The following is a 22,868-nucleotide window of genomic DNA, read 5'->3' on the forward strand; positions in this document are numbered from 1 at the left end:
GTTGCCTAAGGCTGGGGGCGAAGGTAGGTGGGGAGAGTAGGAGGTAGTGGCTAAGGGGTATGGATTTCTCTACAGGGTAATGAAAGGTTCTAAAAGTGACTGTGGTGATCGATGCACAGCTCTGTGAATATTCTAAAACCTACTGAATTGCAGATTTCAATAAATAAAGTGAATGGTATGTGAATCATATTTTAATAAAGCTATTATTTAAACTAATGATAATAGGGGGCTGGGCACAGGTGGTCATGCCTGCCTGTAATCCCAGCACTTTGGGTGGCTGAGGCAGGAGGATCACTTGAGGTCAGGAGTTTTGAGCCCAGTCTGAGCAACCTGGCAAGATCCCGTCTCTATGATAAAAAATGAAAACATTAGCTGGACCTGGTGGCATATGTCTGTAGTACCAGCTACTTGGGAGACTGAAGTGAGAGAACTGCTTGAGCCCAGGAGTTTGAGGCTACAGTGAACCATGATCATGTCACTGTACTGTAGCCTGAGCAACAGAGCAAGACCCTGTCTCTGAAAAGGAAAGAAAACAAATGCAAGTTTTTATCACTTTGTGAGTGTAGCCAAGTTGGAGGAGAAATAGACAATAATAAAAGAGCACTGAATAACAAGGGTGAGTGGCTGGTTAGGCTCAGTTCCTAGCTAAATGGCTTCTAAAAAATTCATTAATAAAGTTACAGCTCTGGGGACAGTCATGTAGTCAAAGAATGAATGCTAAATTCATTACAAATGCCCATGGTCTTTCTTTACAGGACTTCTAGTGAAAAATTCCTAAGTGCCTAAATAGCAAGTCTGCAATGATAGCAGCTGTTTATTAAAGACTACAAAAAAGAAATGGAGGCCGGGCGTGGTTGCTCACATCTGTACTGCTTGCATTTTGGGAGACTGAGGCAGGCAGATTGCCTGAGGTCAGGAGCTCCAGAGGAGCCTGGCCAACATGGTGAAACCCCATCTCTACTAAAAATACAAAAATTAGCTGGGTGTGGTGGCGGGCACCTGTAATCCCAGCTACTCGGGAGGCTGAGGCAGGAGAATTGCTTGAACCCAGAAGGTGAAGCTTGCAGTGAGCCAAAATCGCACCATTGCACTCCAGCCTGGGTGACAAGAGAAAGACTCTATCTTAAAAAAAAGAGAGAAAAAAGAAATGGCATCTTCTTCAAGAATTACATCGTGTTTCATGATAAAGAATCTCTAATTTTGCATTTGTTCAAGTATTGATGAGATTCAGCCAATATTACACCCATCTTGAATAAAATGCAAACAACACAATTTTATTTTCTCATTAACAAAACTGATTAGGTAGTCTAATATCAATTCTGATCTTATTAAAAATCAGATTAAAAAATTATGGAATTATGGAGCCAATAAGATGTTACAACCTGTTCCAAGGGGAATTCCAAAATCCACACATATCTGAGACCATCAAGTATGATGAAATATGTTTGATTACTATATTGAAAAATAAACTGATTACATAGCCAACAATTGGACAAGGGTCTCCTTATCCACAGCCACACAAACCCAATCATGCAGCTATGTGGTTACAAGGCCTACATAGCCTAGAAGGGACTGGTCTGACTTGAGATTTCATTTGTATTTGTATTTTGAGACAGGGTCCCACTCTGTCACCCAGGATGGAGTGCAGTGGTATAATCATAGCTCACTGCAACCTTGACCAACTGGGCTCAAGAGATGCTCCTGCCTCAGCTGCCCCCATACCTGGGAATACAGGCAAGTACCACCATGTTAGGCATTTTTTTTCATTTTTGTAGAGAGAGAAGTCTCGCTATGTTGCCCAAGCTGGCCTCAAACTCCTAGAATCAAGAGATCTGCCCATCTCAGCCACATGAGTAACTGGGGCCATAGGTACATGCCATCATGCCTGGCTATATTTATCTTATTTTATTAAATTTATTTTTTTTATTTTTGTAGAGAGGAGGTCTTGCTATGTTGCCCAGGCTGCTCTCAAACTCATGGCCTTAAAACATACTCCCATCTCTGCCTCTCAAACTGTTGGAACTATAGGTGTGAGCCACTGCACCTGACCTGACTTGAGATTTCTTTTATCTAGTATCCTTTACTTGGTAGGATTGGGAAAGGCAGTAGTGTTTTTTAAAATTACTTAATAATTCAATTAGAATCAAACTCAACTTTGACCACTGCCTTCTCTCACAGCTCACATCCAGTCTGTCAGGAAATCCTACTGACTGACTTCAACATGTATCCAGGCTCTGACCATCTCTCACCATCACCGTAAACCCGGTCAGGATCACTATCATCTCCCACCAGGATGTTGCCACAGCTTGGCCCCCATGCTTCTACCCAAATCTTCCCATAGTCTTTCTCAACTTGGCAGCCACGTCGTGCTTTTAAATCAGGAGACAGATCATGTCGCCTCTCTGCTCAGAAGCCCTTGGTGGTTCCCATTTTAGTCAGAGTAAAAGCCAAAGCCCCAGCAATAGCGTCCCAGGGCTTACACGATCTGTACCGATCCCAGCCCAGCAACTCCCTGGCCTCCTCACTGACTTTTCTCCCTCTGTCTCTTTGCTGCACTGGCCTCTTTCCAGAGCCTCAGACACACCAGAGAGTTTCCTCCTTTATCCAACAGGATAAAGATCCTGTTGACTCAGCCTACAATGCTCTTCCCTCAGCACCTTGGCCAGCTCCATCACCTGCTTCAAACTTTTGCTCAATATTCACTTATGAGGCCAACCCTGACCACTCTACTTAACATTGCCATCTGTCCCCATTCCCACCATGCTCATTTCTTTCTTTCTTTTTGAAACAAGGTCTTGCTTTATTGCCCAGGCTGGAGTAAACTGGTGCAGTCACAGCTCACAGCAACTTCAACCTCCCAGGCTTAAACAATCCTCCCGCCTCAGCCTCCCTAGGAACTGAAACTACAGCTGCATGCCACAACACCTGGCTTTTTTTTTTTTTTTTTTTTTTGAGACGGAGTCTCGGTCACCCAGGCTGAAGTGTAAGGGTGCGACCTTGGCTCACTGCAATGTCTGCCTTTTGGGTTCGAGTGATTCTCTGCCTCAGCTTCCCGAGTAGCTGGGATTACAGGCACCCACCACACCTGGCTAATGTTTGTATTTTTAGTAGAGATGGGGTTTCACCATCTTGGCTAGGCTGGTCTTGAACTTCTGACCTCGTGATCCACCCTCCTTGGCCTCCCAAAGTGCTGGGGTTACAAATGTGAGCCACTGCACCTGGATTTTTAAAAAAATTCTTTTTAGACATGAGGTCTCATTATGTTGCCCAGGCTGGTCTCAAGCTCCTGGGCTTAAGCGACCCTCCTACCTCAGCCTCCTAAAGTTCTGAGATTACAGGCATGAGCAACTGAAACATGAGGTCCCAGCTTCATGTTCATTTTTTTGTTGTTGCTACAACAAAGTACCCTACATTTAGTGGCTTCAAACACCACAAATCTACCATCTTACAGTTCTGGGGGCCAGAAGCCCAACTACGTCTATTAAGGCTAAAGTCAAGGTGTCAGAGGGGCTGCATTCCTTCTGGGGGAGGCTCTAGATAGAATGTGCTCCTTTGCCTTTTCCAGCTTCTAGAAGACACCCCCATTCCTTGACTTACCTCGTGACTCCATATTCAAGGCCAGAAGTGCAGCATCTTCAAATCTCCCTCTCTGACCTCTTCTTCCATTACCACATCACTTTCTCAAATTCTGACTCTCCTACCTCCTTCTTTTATAAAGATCCTTGTGATTGGTGGGCATGGGGGCTCCCATCTGTAATCCCAACATTTTGGGAGGCCAAAGAGGAAGGATTGCTTGAGGCCAAGAGTTAGAGATCAGCCTGGGGAAAATAGGAAGACCCTGCCTTTACAAAATTAAAATTAAAATCAGCTGGACATGGTGATGCATGCCTGTAGTTCCAGCTACTGGAGAGGCTAAGGTGGGAGGATCGCTTTAGCCTAGGAGGTCAAGGCTGCAGTGAGCTATGATGACATCACTGCACTCCAGCCTCAGTGGCAGAGTGAGGCTCTGTCTCAAATATAAGAAAAGAAATATACATTTGGTCTCTGCCCCTGGTTCCTGGCATAGAGTTTCCAAAGCTCTTATAAAGCCCTTCGTGACAGAGGTAATAGCAGCATTTTCTGTTTTGATATTTAGTCTTAGTCCCAGGTTCCTGACACAAGTGCCTCTAAGGTCTTTCAGATCTGCAGCATGGTAAGAATGCATGTGGGATGCTGTTGAGCTAACAGGGTGGCTGCAAGCTCCTAGACTGCTTCAGGAGGAGGACTAGCTGCCAGAGAAAGCAACCACATTTTTTTAAAAACAGAGTTTGGCTCTTGTAGCCTAGGCTGGAGTGCAATGGCACAATCTCGGCTCACTGCAACCTCCACCTCCCGGGTTCAAGCAATTCTCCTGCCTCAGCCTCCCGAGTAGCTGGAATTATAGGGATGTGCCACAACGCCTAGCTAATTGTTGTTATTTTTAGTAGAAATGGGGTTTCACCATGTTGGTCAGGCTGGTCTGAAACTCCTGCCCTCAAGTGGTCCATGTGCCTCAGCCTTCCAAACTGCTAGGATTACAGGAGTGAGCCACCACACCTGGCCCCAACCACATTTTTTAAGGCTTGGAACTTTCAGCCTCACCTGCTGAACTCCAGGAGGCAAAAGGAACTGGAGATTGACTTAACTACCAATGGCCAATGATTTTATCAATCATGCCTGACTTCAAACTATACTATACTACTAATTTAAACTGTGAGTCTGCACTCTTGTACCACTCACTTGCACCTTACTGTCCATAACCAATGAATTAGCTTAGCTCAACTCTATTTTGTCTTTGTGAAACTTACTTTGACAAGTATTTTATGAAAAATATTATTTTTGGTTATACATGACTTATCACAACTTGTTATAAAACAATTTACATGAAACAATAAAAAGCATATATTTTAGATGTAAACTATAATTTTGCTTCCAAGGAGCATGATCTTGTAGTTATTGACAATATGTCAAAATCCAATATGTTGATTCTTTCTTAGCCAGGTTTTCCTCCATGACTTGAGTATTTCCTTCATCACTTCTTGTTTTGCTGTTGCTTTCAAAAGCACTTTTAACTTTAGTGTTCAAACATTTATTTTAATAAAATGAGTAGAGAAACAGAAATTTTAATCATATATAAGTATTTAAATACACTTTACCTTTTCTGAAAAGAATTACCTGGATTTTTTTTTTTCATTTCAGTGCCTTCTTCAGACTGCTGTGAATCTTCACTTGTAGCACAAATTGTCACAAAAGTAAAAGAGCTAGGTAAAATTTGAAATGCTTTACTTAATTTAATTAATTTACTTTGCTTAATTTTTACATAATTGGCTTACCACTTGTCAAACCTGCTTCAATCATATGGGTGTTCTATCCAAATTTCGTAATGTTGGTAATCATTTCCACAATGATATGTAAAATGTCATCCAGCTTTACTGGGGCAGTATTCCTATAAATTTCAGCAAGTTGGCAACAAAAATAATGGCTCTTAGAATAACCATTAATGCCACACTTGCTTTGGTTTCATTGATATATTACTGTGCTTAATTATCAGTTAGCAGAAAATACGGCCTAGTTAGCAAACAGATTTCTTTTAGAATTAATTCAATCTCTTAATTTTTAAAATAATTAATAAGCCTAGTATGGTGATTAATATGATATTCTTATTAAACAGTCATTCTTTTGAATACTTGTATTTAATAGCACCTGATACAAAAACATTTGGATAGTACAGGAATTGTTGTAAGGAACAACAGTTTTGTACATTTAAAATTAAATCTGCAGGATTTGTACTTATTTATTACTTCTCTTTATTAGTAATTATGTTGATACTCTGATTTTTCCAGATGAGCTTCTGGAGTATTCTCTCTTCTCTTATGTAAATAGATCCCTGCCTTTTGATCTTTTCTAGGAAAAAGCTCATAGTGGATTAGCTGAGCATTGCATTTAGTTGCAGTGCTTCTAACTCTTTTTATTGGGACACGAAAATAGAAATGCCAGGAAGACTTTTTTGAGATGGAGTCTCATCCTGTCGCCCAGGCTGGAGTGCAGTGGCATGATCTCGGCTCACTGCAACCTCTGCCTCCTGGGTTCAAGCAATTCTCCTGCCTCAGCCTCCCGCATAGCTGGGATTACAGGTGCCTGCCACCACGCCCAGCTAATTTTTTGTATTTTTAGAAGAGACAGGGTTTCACTGTGTTAACCAGGATGGTCTCGATCTCCTGACCTCGTGATCTGCCTGCCGCCTCGGCCTCCCAAAGTGCTGGGATTACAGGCGTGAGCCCCCACACCCGGCCCAGGAAGACCATTTTTTAAAAACATGCAACCTTTCTGCCTATAATCCAAGGAAGTTTGACTTATTGTTCCTAGTTTTTATTGGGTATCATGAAGTAAATTATTCATGCATTTCATAGATACGTAATTGCTTTCTAGAACTACAGTCACATTCCCTTGACATGGATATTTTGGAACAGTAATCAGTCAAATTTAAAATGAAAGTTTAAATTTGTATTCTTGGGATTTTGTAATTTTAGACCCACCCAAGACTTATACCCAGGATGGTGTGTGTTTGACTGAATCAGGGATGACTCAGTTACAGAGCCTCACAGTTACAGTTCCAAGAAGAAAACGGTCAAAACCAAAATTGAAATTGAAGATTATAAATCAGAATAGCGTGGCCGTCCTTCAGACCCCTCCAGACATCCAGTCAGAGCATTCAAGGGATGGTGAAATGGATGATAGTCGAGGTAATACTAATTTATTTTCCATGAAATATGTGTGCAAGAATTAAAGCATATGAAGTAACTTTTGAAATATGTGTATGATTTACCAAAGGGTAAATCACAATGACTTAGATAACCCCTGATGTGACCCTTGCTATTTCCAAAGGAGTGATCTTCTAGACCTTGCCTTTTCAGGTTCTCTTCCTTTCACACATTTTAGAACAGACCTACCTTACAGAAATCTCAAGGAGCGCCATATCTTTGAAGATCACAGGTGGGGAAATACAGAGGGCTTGACTTTAGTTTGCTAGATAACGACATAAACCTTCTCAGATACTGTGAGCTTGGATAATAGCATGTTTAAGTTAAGGTAGTTGATGCATACATTCTAGAAATGGAAAAGCTGTCATTTAATATTACTTCAGGTATAACTTCATATTCACCAGTGTGCATTTTAAAGTATTGGTTTGTAAACGTTTTCTTGATCAAAGTAAATATAAGGTTTTTCTAGCTGAATTCTTTTTTTTTTGGTTGGGAGACAAGGTCTTGCTCTGTTGCCCAGGTTAGAGTGCAGTGGCACGATCTTGGCTTACTACAACCTCTGCCTCCTGGGTTGCAACCTGCGACCCTCCTACCTCAGCCTTCTGAGTAGCTGGGACCATGGATGTGGGCCACCACGCCTGGCTAATTTTTATATGTTTTTTTTTTGTAGAGATGGGGTTTTGCCATGTTGCCCAGACTGGTCTTGAACTCCTGGGCTCAAGCCATCTGCTCTGCTCAGCCTGCTGAATTCTTGAGATAGCAAAATATTTTAACAGTAACCTAAAATCCAATATGAGTTAAAGAGAATTACTGTAGATTTGCTCATTTTTGAGGCGGTTATTTATTTTCAACTGATTCAGAAATGAAGTGATAATTATTTCTGTTCCATTATATTTTATTTCATAGTTGTTGTTTTTTTTTTAAGGGGCAGTGTCTTGTTACGTTGCCCAGGCTGGTTTCCAACTCCTGGGCTCAAGTGATCCTCCTGCCTCAGCCTCTCAAGTAGCAGGTGCTACAGGCATGCGCCACTGCAGCTGGCTTTGAGACAATAGAATTTATTGAATACCTACTGTATGTCAGATGTTGGAAATCATATCAGTATACAAAGCAGGTAGAATTCTCTGCATAGAGTTTATATTTTAATGTTAGGTAACCCAACTCTTTAAAAAAATCAGTTAATTATAATGTGTTTGGCAAGTCCCATGGTAAAAATAAAGTTTGATAAAGAGGAATTGCCTAGCCAGGCACAGTGGCTCATGCCTGTAATCTCAGCACTTTGGGAGGCCGAGGTAGGTAGAACACTTGAGGTCAGGAGTTCGAGACCAGACTGGCCAACATGGTGAAACCCGTTCTCTGCTAAAAATATAAAAATTAGCTGGGCTCAGTGGCATACACCTGTAATCCCAGCTACTCAGGAGGCCAAGGCAGGAGAATTGCTTGAACCTGGGAGGTGGAGGTTACAGTGAGCCGAGATTGCACCACTGTACTCCAGCATGGGTGACAGAGCAAGGCTCTGTCTCCAAAAAAAAAAAAAAGGAATTGGAAGTACAGACGGGTGTTTAGGGTCCATATAAACAGAAAGCAGTATTTGAGCACAGATTTTAAAGAGGTGAGTGAGTGAGCCACTTGATTACCTGAGAGAAGAGCATCCCAGACAGTGAGGAAGCCAGTGTAAAGGCTCTGGGTGAGAGTGTGCTGAGCATGTTTGAAGAGTGTTGCGGAGACCAACAGAGTGAGCAGAGGGGACAGTCAGAAGGTGAGAAGATTAGAGATGTGAGGACAAGAAGGACGGCTCAGTATATCTCACACAACCATAAGGTGATGTGTCAGTAGTTTGTGCTTAATAGCAATGGAATGGGAGGCCATTGAATGTTCCTGAAAAGAAGAACACCATGATCTTATTTATATTTTAAGAGGAACACTCTCCTATGATATAAGTAGATGATTAGGTGCAAGAGTTATGACAGGTAGATCAGTGAGAAACAATGGTCCAGGTGAGAGGTAATTGTGGCTTTGAAAAGGTATGTCTTTTGTGGCCAGGCTCAGTGGCTCATGCCTGTAATCCTAGCATTTTGGGAGGCCAAGACAGTTGGATCACCTGAGGTCAGGAGATCAAGACCATCCTGGCCAACATGGTGAAACCTCATCTCTACTAAAAATACGAAAATTAGCTGGGCGTGGTGGCAGGCACCTGTAATCCCAGCTATTCGGGAGGCAGAGGTAGAGGATTGCTTGAACCCAGGAGGCAGAGGTTGCAGTGAGCCAAGATCGAGCCACTGCACTCCAGCCTGGTGACAGAGTGAGACTCCATCTCAAAAAATAAATAAATAAATGAAAAGATATGTCTTTTGTATGTTCTTGATAATTTTTGTTTTGTAGTGTGTTTTGGGTCTATGTTGCTGGGAGAAACACTTTCTGATGCTTGTATGTAACTGATTTTCAGATACAATTGAACAGGTAATTTGATTTGGGGGCTTGGAGTTTGCAAAGAAGTAGTCCATATACTTAGGAGGAATTGATCAGATCAGCTTTAATAGGAATTTCCATTTCTGAGGATGTTAAAAAATGTCTGAAAAAGGTTTCCATAGTCTCTTAAATTTGGGAAGTGCTCCATTTCACAAAATATGAAAGGTTTCTTGATAATAGTACACATTGTTTCCCAAATTATGAAATTATAACACCTTTTAAAAACAACACAAAAGACCTTGGAAGGTTTTCCTCGTTACTACCACTTGTAAACACTGAGAAATGGTGATATGTTTCAATTTCATATTTTCTCATTGACTCGTATCAGGGTAAAATAAAATCAGTTGAAAAATTACTCTTGCTTTTTAAAAATTTATGTGATAAAATAGCCCATCTGAATTTACTGATTTTGTCCTTATTTTTATTGAATATGAAAAAAGATTTTTTAGTGTGTTGGATGTTAAATGCTAAGACAATTTTAGAATTTAAGGAATTGAATATACAATATATTCATGACTAGTCCCCCATGTTCATTTACATGCCAGGATCTCACATCCTTTGCAGAAGGAAAGGTATGTTCCTAGGGATAAAATAAATGCATGTTACTTGGACAACATTTTTGCTTTCTGTTTGCTAAATAAAAATCCCTTTTAAAAATTTAGTATTGCCACACTTTGCCATATTAAAAATGTTTTAGATTACTATATTATCCTGAAACTACATGTACACACACACCCCTAAAATAAGTTTTATGGTATTTCATATGCCTGTACAGGAGAAAAATAGGAAAAGAATACAATCATCATAAGTTCTTATTATTACATTATGCTGAGATTTCTAATAACACTGCCCTTTTCTGGGTATTTTGTATTAAACCTAAAATTTGTGATGTTTTAGACTGTTTCACTAACGTGTTTTGATAATGTCTCAGTACCCTTGGGAAAGCATTATAAAGCAGTGGGCAATGATGAAACCTACTCTGGATGTTTTTAGGCAAATTTTTTAACTTCTCTGATGCTAGTGTTCTCATTTATAAAATAGGTGAACCAGGATGAGCCCATAGGATAGTTGTGCTGATGAAGTGCAAGGATGCATGCCAGGCACCCAGCATTGGCTCTTCCCACACATGGAGTGCTCAGTAACCGTGAGCTATTAGAATACAAGTGCCCAACCTGTGCTTGAGCAATTGTGTTCTGCATCCAACAGAACTCAACAGAATCCCACGCTTGTCTTTATATGTGAATTCAGTTCCTTTTGAGTTAGTACGAAATTATGCCTGTGTTGGGGTAATTGAACTTCTAGGATGAGGGCATTGTCTGCCACAATTATTCTCTGAACTTAATGTTTCCATGTCTTTTTCTTCATTTTGGAAGTTGTGGAAAAATTGTAATGAAAGAGTATATAAATGTTTTCCTCTGTATTATAGCATATCTGACAGTTTCCTTTATTAAAAAGTACAATACATTAGGGAGAGACTTGATGAATTTAAAATTAAAGTTTGAAAAGTATTATTGACTATAAGTGATCTTCAGCTGTGCAGTTTTCAACTTGAGGTTGTCAGAATGTAACATTACACATTATATTACACACATCTACAGAATCCAAACTGTGATGTTCCTGGAGTATTGGAACAGTACCTATGACTTTTTGTTTCTATTGATTTTTAACTCTTCTAATAACCACTTCTTTAAGAAAAGTCATACATCACCACTTTGGTGTATCAGAAACAAATTCCTTATGCAATAAAAGCATACTTCTTTCTCATTCACCTACTGGGATCTAGAAACCCTGTTAATGCAAGAAAAAAATCCCAAACCTCAATAAAATAACACTCTGTTTTTCTCAAGAGTGGAAACACAACACGTTTCCTCTCAACTGGTGGTCCCAGATCGACCATCACAGTGTATGGGTGTGTTGGGAGGTGTGGGAATAGGACTGCCCTGAGGCTCTAGAAGGCCAGCCGGTGGGGCAGACTGAATGGAGGGAGGGGACTGGCATTCAGTAACTACTGGAGAGTGGGAAGAGTGAGGTAGACTATCCATCTGGTGAAGCTGGCTGCTTCCTTGAGGTTTGTTACTTTCTGTAATGTTAATTCCCTCGACTTTTAAAACTTGATTTTTAGACAAGTTATACATTCAAATGATTTAAAATTGGAAAATAATAAAAAGGTAAACAGTGAAGTCTCTCCCTTTCTCCTGCCTTCATGCCCCCAGTTTACATCTCCAGAAACCTCAGAGGTTTCTTGTGTAACCTTCCAGATGTGTTTTACGCATGTACAAGGAAATGTGTGTGTGTATATATATATATATTTTGTGTGTGTGTGTGTGTGTGTGTGTATATATATATTTTGTTCCTTTTGTCTTACTACTTTTTACTGTCCTTCATTTTTTTATGGCTGCAAGTATTCCTTTGTATGGAAATATAAGCAATTTAATTTACCTGTTCCTTCCCCTGTTGATAGACCTTTGGGTTTCTTTCAATCTTTTTTTTTTTTTTTTTGAGACAGAGTCTCACTCTGTCACCCAGGCTGGAGTGCAGTGGCACGATCTTCGCTCACTGCAAGCTCCGCTTCCTGGGTTCACGCCATTCTCCTGCCTCAGCCTCCCGAGTAGCTGGGACTACAGGCGCCCGCCACCACGCCCGGCTAATTTTTTTGTATTTTTAGTAGAGACGGGGTTTCACCATGTTAGCCAGGATGGTCTCAATCTCCTGACCTTGTGATCTGCCCGCCTCAGCCTCCCAAAGTGCTGGGATTACAGGCATGAGCCACCGCGCCCGGCCTTCTTTCAATCTTTTACTGTGAATAGTAAAATGAATCACCTGGTATATTTATAATGTTGTATGTAAGTGGGCCTGCAAAGGTGAATTCCTTGCTAAATCCAAAGACATAATGCATTTGAAACTGTTTTTGGCAGGTAGGATACAGTTTTTTTTTTTTTATTATACATATCTGAGGTATACAACATGCTTTGTATACATAGTGAAATGATTACTATGGTCAAACAAATGTCTGTATCCTTCACCTTCCATAGTTACTCTCTGTATGTGTACACCTAAAATCTCTTTCAGCAAATTTTCAGTACACAATATTATTAACTATGGTTCTCATGCTGTGTATTAATTTGATCTCTAGAATTATTCATCTTACCTAACTGCAGATTTGTACCCTCCGACCTACTTCTGCCCATCCCACCCATCCCCTACCTCCAGACCCTTGATAACCACCATTCTACTCTCTATACATTCAGCTTCTCACCCCACTGCCTCCCATTTTGCTTATTAAGTGAGATCATACGTATTTTTCTGTGTCTGGCTTACTTTATTTAGCATACTTTCCTCCCGGTTCATCCATGTTGTCACAAATGGCAGTATCTCCTTTCTTAAAGCTAACTATTCCATTGTATAAAGTCCTCATTGTCATCAGTAAGTTCTTAGAAACTGTGGTTAAGAGGGGAAAAAAAGTATGACAAAACTGATTTTTTTTTTCATTTTGCATTATGCCAAAATTAGATTGAAGGAAACAGTGTTACTTGAGGACCTGCTGTATGTTCATTTAGCTTAACGTCTCAGTTCCCAAGAACCCATTGATGACATTAAGGGAAGACTTAATATATGTATATAGACACGTCACAATTTCTTTATCCATTCATCTGTCCTTGAATGGGTAAGTAAATTGTCCATTAGGACACTTAGTTTGTTTCCGTATCTTGGCTATTGGGAGTAATGCCGCCATGAATGTGGGAGTGCAGACGTCTCTCTCAGATGTTGATTTTATTACCTTTGAATATATGCCCAGCAGAGGCATTGTTGGATCTTATGGTAGTTGTATTTTTTTTAAGGAAACTGTATACTGTTTTCAATAATGGCTATACTAATTTACATTCCTATCAACCATGTACAAAGGTTTCGTTTTCTACACATCCTCACCAACACTTATGTCTTTGCCTTTTTGATAATAGTCATTCTAAGAGACATGAGATGATATGTATTGTGGTTTTAATTTTCATTTTCCTCATGATTATGAAGTTGAGCATCTTTTCATATACCATTTGACCATTTGTGTGACTTTGGAAAAATGGCTATTCAGGTCCTTGCCTATTTTAAAATCCAGTTATTTGGGGTTTTTTTTGCTACTGAGTTGTGTGAGTTCCTTATACGTTTTGGATTTTAACCCCTTATCAGATGTGTGGTTTGCCAATATTTTCCCCTAATCCCTGTGCTACCTTTTTACCCCCTGTTTTATTTTTGTTTTTTTTTTTTTAATTGCTATGCAGAAGCTTGTTTGCTTGTAGTCCCACTTGCTTATTTTTGCTTTTGCTACCTGAGCTTTTGGTGTGATATCCAAAAAATCATTGTCAAGGAGGATATCAAGGAGTTTTTCTCCTATATTTCCTTCTAGGAGTTTTATGGTTTCAGGTGTTAGGTATTTAATCTATTTTGAGTTGCTTTTTATGTATGATGTGTAAGATAGGCATCAGGTCCAGTTTCATTCTTTTGCATATAGATATCTAGTTTTCCTACCACTACTTACTGAAGACACCATCTTTTCCCTATTGTATCTTATGGGACTTGTCAAAAATTAGCTCATAATATATGCTTGGGTTTATTTTTGGACTCTGTATTCAGTTCCATTGATCCATGTGTCTGTTTTTATGCCAGTACCATACTGTTTTGATAACTGTCACTTTGTAATATAACTTGAAATCAGGTAGTGTGATACCTTCTACTTTGTTTTTCTTTCTCAAGATTCTTTTGGCTATTCAGGGTCTTTTATGATTTAATACAAATTTTAGAATTGTGTTTTCTATTTTTGTGAAAAATGCCTTTGGAAATTTGATAGGGATTGCATTGAATCTGTAGATCACTTTGGATAGTATGGACATTTTAACAATATTCTTCCATTCCACAAACATGGGGATATCGTTATATTTATTTGTGTCTTTAGTTTTTTTCTGTTTTTTGAGACAGAGTCACGCTCTGTTGCCCAGGCAGAAGTGCAGTGGTGTGATCTCAGCTCACTGCAACCTCTGCCTCCTCCTGGGTTCAAGCAATTCTGCTGCCTCAGCCCCCCAGGTAGCTGGGATTACAGGTGCCTGCCACCATGCCCGCCTGGCCAATTTTTGTATTTTTAGTAGAGACAGGGTTTCGCCATGTTGGCCAGGCTGGTCTTGAATTCCTGACTTCAGGTGATTTACCTGCCTTGGCCTCCCAAAGTGCTGGGATTACAGGCATGAGCCACCATGCCCGGCTGTGTGTCTTCAGTTTATTTTGTCAATATTTTATAGTGTTTAGTATATAAAGCTTTCACTTCCTTCATTAAATTTGTTCCTCAGTGTTTTATTCTTTTTGATGTTATTTTAAGTGGAAATGTTTTCTTGTTTTTTTTCAGATCATTATTTGTATAAAGAAATGCATCTGATTTTTGTATATTGATTTTGTATCCTGCTACTTGACCGAATTCATTTATTCTAGTAACTGTGGAATTTTTAGGGGTTTCTACATACAGGATCATGTCATCTGCACACAGGGATAATTTTACCCCCTTTTTTCTGCTGATGCCTTTTATTTCCTTTTCTTATGTGATTGCTCTGGCTAGGACTATGTTGAATATAAATGTTAAGAGTAGGCATCCTTGCCTTGTAGCAGATATTGAAGAAAAACTTTCAGTCTTTCCCTGTTGTAGGTTTGTTTTTGAATAGGCAATACCTGTGCATGATACAAGAAATACAAAGGTCTTAAAAAGAGTGAACAATGTTAAGTTAGCCTACCTTTTGGCCATCCCTTCCTTGGAAAGAACCAGTGTTTTCTTATAACTTTCCAGAGATCAGTCATCTAGATACAAGTATGTATATATGGGAGAATTTCTCATATTTGGGTGATATGGTCTTTTTTCTTTTTTTTCTTTTCTTTTCTTTTCTTTCTGTCTGTCTTTCTGTCTGTCTTTCTTTCTGTCCTCGTCTCATCTCTTCTGTTTTCTTCATTTCTTTCGACGGAGTCTTGCTTTGTCACCCAGGATGGAGTGCAGTGGCGCAATCTCGGCTCACTGCAAGCTCTGCCTCCCAGGTTCACGCCATTGTCTTGCCTCAGCCTCTGGAGTAGCTGGGACTACAGGCGCCTACCACCACACCCGGCTAATTTTTTGTATTTTTAGTAGAGACGGGTTTTCACCGTGTTAGCCAGGATGGTCTCTATCTCCTGACCTCGTGATCTGCCCGCCTCAGCCTCCCAGGGTGCTGGGATTACAGGCATGAGCCACCGTGCCTGGCCGATACGGTCTTTTTCTTTATTTCAGCCTGTGGGAAATCAGAAGGCCCTTGTGAAGATGTTGGTTAGAAGAGACTTTAGCCTACAGTGATACCACTTGTGTTAGGGCACTGTATGTGCTACTTTATGCCATTTGTCTCAACATGTATGCTTACTGGTGTCACTATGAACCTCATCAATAAAAGTGCTCTCTTGGTTTTTACTGTCCTTGTGTGCATTGTTTCAGGTGAAAGGTGGTCTTTGTACTAGATCCAGTGCTATCCTTGGCCACAAACCATTACATATGATTAATTTGGGGATTTCCTCTTCATCATCCTGGAGATCATCTTCTGTTCTCTCCTGTGTTACATGTGTTTTCTGCAATTTCATGAATTTCTCTTTATTTCTTCCCTCAATTTGGGTGGAACGTTTCTTCCATAGCTCCCTGACAGAGAATGTGTGGAAGGTAAGTTTTGAGCATTATATACTTCTGAAAATGTCATTATTTTACTTTCCTACCTGACTCATCTTTTCCAGGTTGGAAATACATTTTCATTTATCATTTTTAGTCAATTGATCCACTGTCTTTTAGTTTCTAGTTATATGAGGAACTCGGTTCTTTCTATGTGACCTGTATTTTCTTGGAAGCTGTTAAGATTTTAGGAAATTCTTTGTCCTCAGTGTTCTAAAATTTGATGAGGATAACATCTGTTTTTGTCTATTTTTGATTTTTAAAATCTGTTTTGTTAGGCACTGAGTGGTCTCTTTCAGTCTGCTATCTTATATCCTTCAGTGGTAGGAAATGTTCTTGAACTATATTATTGATAACAATTCCCTCTCTTTTTCCAGAATTCTGCTTTTCAGATGTGAAACATACTCAGTTTTTCTCTGCTTCTTTCCAATTCATGTCCTTATTTTATCTTCCTCTGCTGAGTTTTGTTTTTATTTCAGTTATTTCAAGAGCTTTCCTTCTTCCCTTTGAATGTTTCTTTTGTAGCATCCTATTCTTGCCTCATGGGTATCTTATATTATCCCTCAGAGGATTTTAATCTTTTTTAAGATTTTTTTTTTCCTACTTAGTCTGTTAATTCCAAATTGTCTTTTATGTTCTCAGGTCTCTGTCTTTTATGTTACAGATCAGGGGTGTTGCAGATCTTCTGGCTTCCATGGCCTACATTGGAAGAAGCGTTGTCTTGGGCCACACATAAAATACACTAATGATAGCTGATGAGCTTTTTTTTAAAAAAAAAAAAAACCTCATAAAAAGTCTCATATTGTTTTATGAAAGTTCATGAATTTGTGTTGGGCTGCATTTAAAGCATCTTGGCTGCAGGTTGGACAAGCTTGTTATAGACCATCGTCAGATAATCTTTATGGTACATGCATGATTAAAAGTGAAGAACTAAAGATGGAGACTGGATAGATAGTATTTTTATTTTTAAAAAAAGGAATTAAGTAGTTGATTAGAAAGCTTTGAGTATGTGATGGTGCTTCTCGATTTGTAAGTTTATTGGGGTGATTTGTGCTGACCATTTGGTGAACCCTCTGGTTTCAGTATCTTTAGATGTTCTTCTTGAACTGATCAGGTTCCCCACAACAGTCTTTTCAAACCTCATACTTGGAGGCTAGAGATCTGGCTGCTAGCTTTCTGAGAATTCAGTGGGGAAACATGTGGGGTCCGGCAGCGGGAGCAGGATGGGGTTGTCCACATTTGGTATGCCCGTATTTTCTTGGTCCTATTTTCAATCTTCATCCCATTGTTCCATTTAAGGTCACCTAGGAATCCTGCATCCCACAAATGAGAGTAGCAGCTTCTCAGTGTGTAAACCTAGGAAGCAGGTGTAGGGAGTATGACTTCTGCAGATAATTAAATCTCTTGTTGCTTCGGTTTTCTCCCACTTATTTCCAAAGGTGGCCAGTTTTCCTAGTTTCTCAGCCTTCTGAGGATTGTTATAAACTGGATTCTTTTTTTCAGTTCTTTCTGCTCTCAACTGAGAATTTGCCTTTGTTAAGTTGTTTTTCTCCTTTCCTATTGTCTTTTTTTTTTTTTTTTTTTTTTTTTTTAAGGAGATTGGGTCTTTCTCTCTTGTCCAGGCTGGAATGCAGTAGTGTGATCATAACTAACTGTAGCCTCAACCTTCTGGGCTCAAGCAATTCTCTTCTCCCACCTCAGCCTCCCAAATAGCTGGGATTACAGGCATGCCACCATGCCACAGCTTGATTTTATCTTTTAAAAATAGATTGAGTGTGTTTTTAGTAGGGTTTCAGGAGAATGTAATTTTAATGTATGAATTTAGTCTGCCACCTTAACCCAAAATTCCCTGTCATTAACTTTTAGGTGGGTTTATTTGAAGGTAAACAATTGGTATTGTCATCTTTGGTGCTTGTTTTTTTCAGTAATTTTCTTTTTTCTTTTCTTTTCTTTTTTTTTTGAGACGGAGTCTCGCTGTCGCCCAGGCTGGAGTGTAGTGGTGCCAACTGGGCTCACTGCAAGCTCCGCCTCCCAGGTTCACGCCATGCTCCTGCCTCAGCCTCCCGCATAGCTGGGACTACAGGCACCAGCCACCTCACCTGGCCAACTTTTTGTATTTTTAGTAGAGACGGGGTTTCACCGTGTTAGCCAGGATGGTCTCAATCTCCTGACATTGTGATCCGCCTGCCTCGGCCTCCCAAAGTGTTGGGATTACAGGCGTGAGCCACCACGCCCGGCTTTTTTTTTTTTTTTTTTTTTTTTTTGAGAGATGGAATTTCACTCTTGTTGCTCAGGCTGGAGTGCAATGGCACGATCTCGGCTCACTGAAACCTCCACTTCCTGGGTTCAAGCAATTCTCCTGCCTCGGCCTCCTGAATAGCTGGGATTTTAGGCGTGTACCACCACGCCCAGATAATTTTGTATTTTTAGTAGAGACTCACCATGTTGGTCAAGCTGGTACGGAACTCCTGACCTCGAGTGATCCACCTGCTTTGGCCTCCCAAAGTGCTGGGATTATGGGCATGAGCCACCGTGCCTGGCCTATAAACTTTTCTTTTCATGGTTTAGTCATAAGTCCATAACCATTATCAGATTGTTATGGAGTTGGCCTCAGATATAGACCAAATATAATGAAAAACAAAAGACAAATACCCCGTTCATGCCATTACAGAAATATGTTATCTCTAATACTGAGAATATTGAAGGAGTTAACAACTTGATTTTAAAATGTATTTGATAAACATGTCTTTTTCCTGTAATACAATGTAAAGCATATATAACTTGGAAAAGTTTGATTACCATAGTGTTAAAATAGCATTCTCTAAAATAGCATTCTCTAAGCATTCTATTTACCCCATTCAGTGAAGTATTTATTGTGCATGTATTAGGTATCCTACTAACAATACATCTGTTACTAAGAAAATCTGTGTACCTGTTCTCATGGAGAATATAGTCTAGCAGGGACACAGATTTTAAAGAACCAATAAAAATGAAGCATGACATTCATACATAGGAGCATACAACTGTTTGACATAATCTTATCTAAATATCAGGAATTCTTTAATACAGTGAAGTTTAGAATAAATCCTGAAACATAAGTTAGGTAGAAGGCAGAAATTGGGGAAGATAGTGGAAGAAAGAGCTTGGTACATTCAAAGAACTGAGTATAGTTCACTGGTGGGAGTGAGATGAAGCTGGAAAGTTTACAAGAGACTGTTGGAATGGGCCTTGCAATTTGAAGTTTATTTTGAGGGCATTGGGAAGACTTGAAAGGATTTTAAGCAGAAAATTGATACATATTTATAGAAAGATCATTTATGCAGTAATTTAAAGAACTGATTGGAGAGAGGTAAGCTTTGAGGTGGGGAACTAGATAGGAGCATGTTGTATTAACAGTGAGTCATCTGAGGTTGGACTAAGATGGTAGTAGAGAGTGATAAAATGCATTTCAGAGGTATTGAGGAGTCTTGGTTGTAGGAGGAAAGAGATTAGGAATGATTAAGGTAGTGTTCCAGGCCTCTGTCTTCTCCAGGTTACATTTCCATGCCTTTTAATGATGATAGGTAACATGGGAAAAAGGAGAAAGTTTATTTTAAATTAGTAGTTCATTTTGGATATAGAGTTTTCAGTAACTAGGTAGTATTCAATTATAGCTGTGGTTGAAGCTCAGAAGAGAGTTCTAGTCTAGAGACCTGGACCTGAGGACATAATTAAAAGCAAGTGAATTTGTTAAGTGCAAATGGATTGCACTTAACAGAACTCTGAGTTCTGTGTTCCCCTTCTCCGCTTATGTTTTATTTCATGGGAACACTGCACTAAGCAGCACAATTTCTACAACCATTTGGGGCTTCTTCTGTCTCCTTTCATACTTTCCCTACCAACAGGGATGTACAATTAAAATGGCTCAGCAACAACCCTACTTTTTATTCCCCATTATGTAGGGATTATATATTTGATAGGTTTTTCCAGTTTTGTGTATACATTTACTTTTTTCCAGAAGGAGAACTTATGGATTGTGATGGAAAACCAGAATCTAGTCCTGAGCGGGAAGCTGTGGATGGTGAAACTAAGGGAGTGGAAGGAACAGATGGTGTGAAAAAGAGAAAAAGGAAACCATAGAGACCAGGTATAGTGCCTGAGGTAGACATTTCAATATCATCAACACTTGGTTAATTAAAGAAAAATACAACACTGAAGACTTCAATTAAAATTAAATATTCAGGATTAAGAACTGTCTAAACAAAAATATGTGCACATAAATTAAAGAACTAACCTATTTGAATACGACTTTTTAGCTCTAGAGTTCTTTATTTTGAATATGTGAATACTTCACAATGAATCATTATTGAATGCCTTATCCGAAATGTTAACCATTTTGTTAAATGCTTTACTAGATTGGCTTTTGTTCATACTTGGACTTTGAAGGCCATTTATATAGCTCCTCTGGATGTGTACTTCTGTAACACTTTTAATTTTCAGTATTCACTTTCTAATATCTTTTTTTGAAAAAACTTATTTCAGTGTTTGTGCAGGAGTGCCAGTAAGTATACAGTGTGAAGGGGCACAAGACAGAGTTATTATGGCTCCTAGAATTTATAGCCCAGTTAAAAACCATGACTGATTAAACACTCATTTCTTATCTGCCTCTGGAGTGGAGAGAAAAGCGGTCTTGCTTGTCAGTTTTACTTGCCTTATTGGAAAAAATTATTAAAATTGTCACAATACAGAAGTTGTAGGCTTTTATGTATTTATTTTTAAAATTTTTTTTCCGCTTTTCACACGTGTTGAGTGGGCTTTCCTCAGGCAGTTTATTAATGTCTGTTTACCAATGAGGTTTTAAATTGGATTCGTACAATCTTTATGCTTTTTATTGCTTATATTTTATTGTTAAGAGTGATCTAAATCCCTTTTGATATGTAAGGAAGAACTTTCTTACTTCATTCGTATTCCATGAGACCTTAAAAGATAACCTGTCTTTTAAATAGGTCATATCTATAATAAGGACCTAAGATGAGTTGCTTCTAAATCATTTTATGAAAATGATTTCATTTCTTCCTAATCATGAGGCTTATAAGTGTGCTTTTTTAGACATTGCAGATTTCTTCCAGGAACTTGTATTTACTGTTTTTTTTCTTTTCCTCTGCCTCACATGGAAGTCAACCCTCTAACTGGGGGACCCATTAGGTCACTGAGTAAATTGCTAGACAGCGATATCATTTCACAAAAGCTTATAGTGTTGACTGTGTACCAGACCTCTATTCTAAGCACTTCACTTATGTTATTTGTCCTTTTAACATATGTATGAGAAGCTGCTTTGCCTTACCCCCATTTTTAACCAGTGAAAGAACTGAGGCATTGAGAAGTATTTAGTGAGTAAGCAGAATTACATAGTCTGACTCCAGATTCCATGCTCTTAACCACAGGGCTCTATGTGTCCCATGTATAAATGCCCTCATACCTTGGAGTACCAGACACCGTCCCCCTGAAATCATATCAGTCAAAGAATATTTGTGTCATCTAGGTAGTTTGTGTCTTCTATCCTCCAGCTAATGTACCAGTTAGCCGGTTAATATACAGACACAGTCATCCAACACTTAAGTTCAGGGAAATACATCATTAGGCATTTTCATCCTCGTGTGAACATCATAGAGTGCACTTCCACAGACCTAGATGGTGTAGCTTACTACACACTTAGGCTGTATGGTACTCTAAATTCATTTAAAAAAATAAGGTAATTGTGCTACGGTGTTATAACTATGGTGACGTCTGTATGTGGTGGGAATTTTTCAGCTCCATTATAATCTTATGGGACCACTGCCTTAACATGCAGCCCTTTGTTGACCAACATCATTCTGCAGTGCATGACTGTTACTTGATGTATGAGGCACTAATATTTGTCAAATAGATAAGCCAGCGTAATTTAGTGTTTGATATTTACACTGATACTGTTTAGAAGAGGAAGTGCACACAGGTCTTTTTGTATTCTGTTTGATAAGTGATAACAGTGGCTTTGCCTTTTTTTTTGGTTGTTTTTAACTTCTATTTTACCTAAAAATCAGGTTTTTGATTTAGATTAGCACAGATATAATTTTGGAAAATGACTTACTATTCAAGATAAAGCAATTTTATCCTGTGTACTGTGGAAACGTAGGGAGAAATTATTTATCAGTTTACCCAATTTCTTTTTGGGATAGGTATTGGTGGATTTATGGTGCGGCAAAGAAGTCGAACTGGGCAAGGGAAAACCAAAAGATTTGTGATCAGAAAAGATTCCTCAGGCTCTATTTCTGAGCAGTTACCTTGCAGAGATGATGGTATAGTACTGACTTAAAAAATCTTTTTTTTTTTTTTTATGTAACCCCTTGGTCTTGATATTTCTATTGGAAAGAACTATCCTAAATAATGTTACAGTCAATAAGAGCCTTATTGCCTCTTATTGTTACTCAATAAGAGTCTTATTGCCTTTTATTGATGAAAGGATTTGAGTGCGTATAGAGTTCATATCTGTAATACAGCAATCAGGTTTTATAAGGAAATGGTTTAAATCCAATAGACTTTATTCTTTTGAGATTTTTTGACAAGCTCTTTTTTCCTGTATCAAATTATTAAATATATTTTCTATATTTAAATATAAATGGTTTAGGGACTGAATAACTTAGTTACATAAGGTACTTTCTGGTCATCTCCAAAGCCTTTCTTTGATTGCCTTAGCTACTTATCATATAATTTGAAATTCTCAAATGACAGTGCACCTCAATTTTTATCTGTCTATCTATGTATCTATGTATCTATGTATCTATCTATGTATCTACGTATGTATGTATGTATGTATGTATGTATGTATGTATCTATCTATCTATCTATCTATCTATCTATCTATCCATCTATCTTAGGGTCTCACTATGTCA

General features: G+C 39.0%; 1 protein-coding gene across 1 annotated transcript; it reads left to right on the forward strand.

Moving 5' to 3' along the window:
- Positions 1 to 5,222: 5,222 nt before the first annotated feature.
- On the forward strand, positions 5,223 to 22,269 carry LOC112129927 (histone-lysine N-methyltransferase 2C-like). Its single transcript, XM_024235942.2, has 4 exons — positions 5,223 to 5,283; positions 6,549 to 6,761; positions 19,958 to 20,086; positions 22,155 to 22,269. Exons 2-3 carry the CDS (start codon positions 6,599 to 6,601, stop codon positions 20,077 to 20,079), a joined length of 285 nt encoding a protein of 94 aa, XP_024091710.2. The 5' UTR covers positions 5,223 to 5,283; positions 6,549 to 6,598; the 3' UTR covers positions 20,080 to 20,086; positions 22,155 to 22,269.
- The last annotated feature ends 599 nt before the right edge of the window (positions 22,270 to 22,868 follow it).

This window comes from Pongo abelii, chromosome 1 (assembly GCF_028885655.2).
Source record: "Pongo abelii isolate AG06213 chromosome 1, NHGRI_mPonAbe1-v2.0_pri, whole genome shotgun sequence".
Lineage (NCBI taxonomy): Eukaryota > Metazoa > Chordata > Mammalia > Primates > Hominidae > Pongo > Pongo abelii.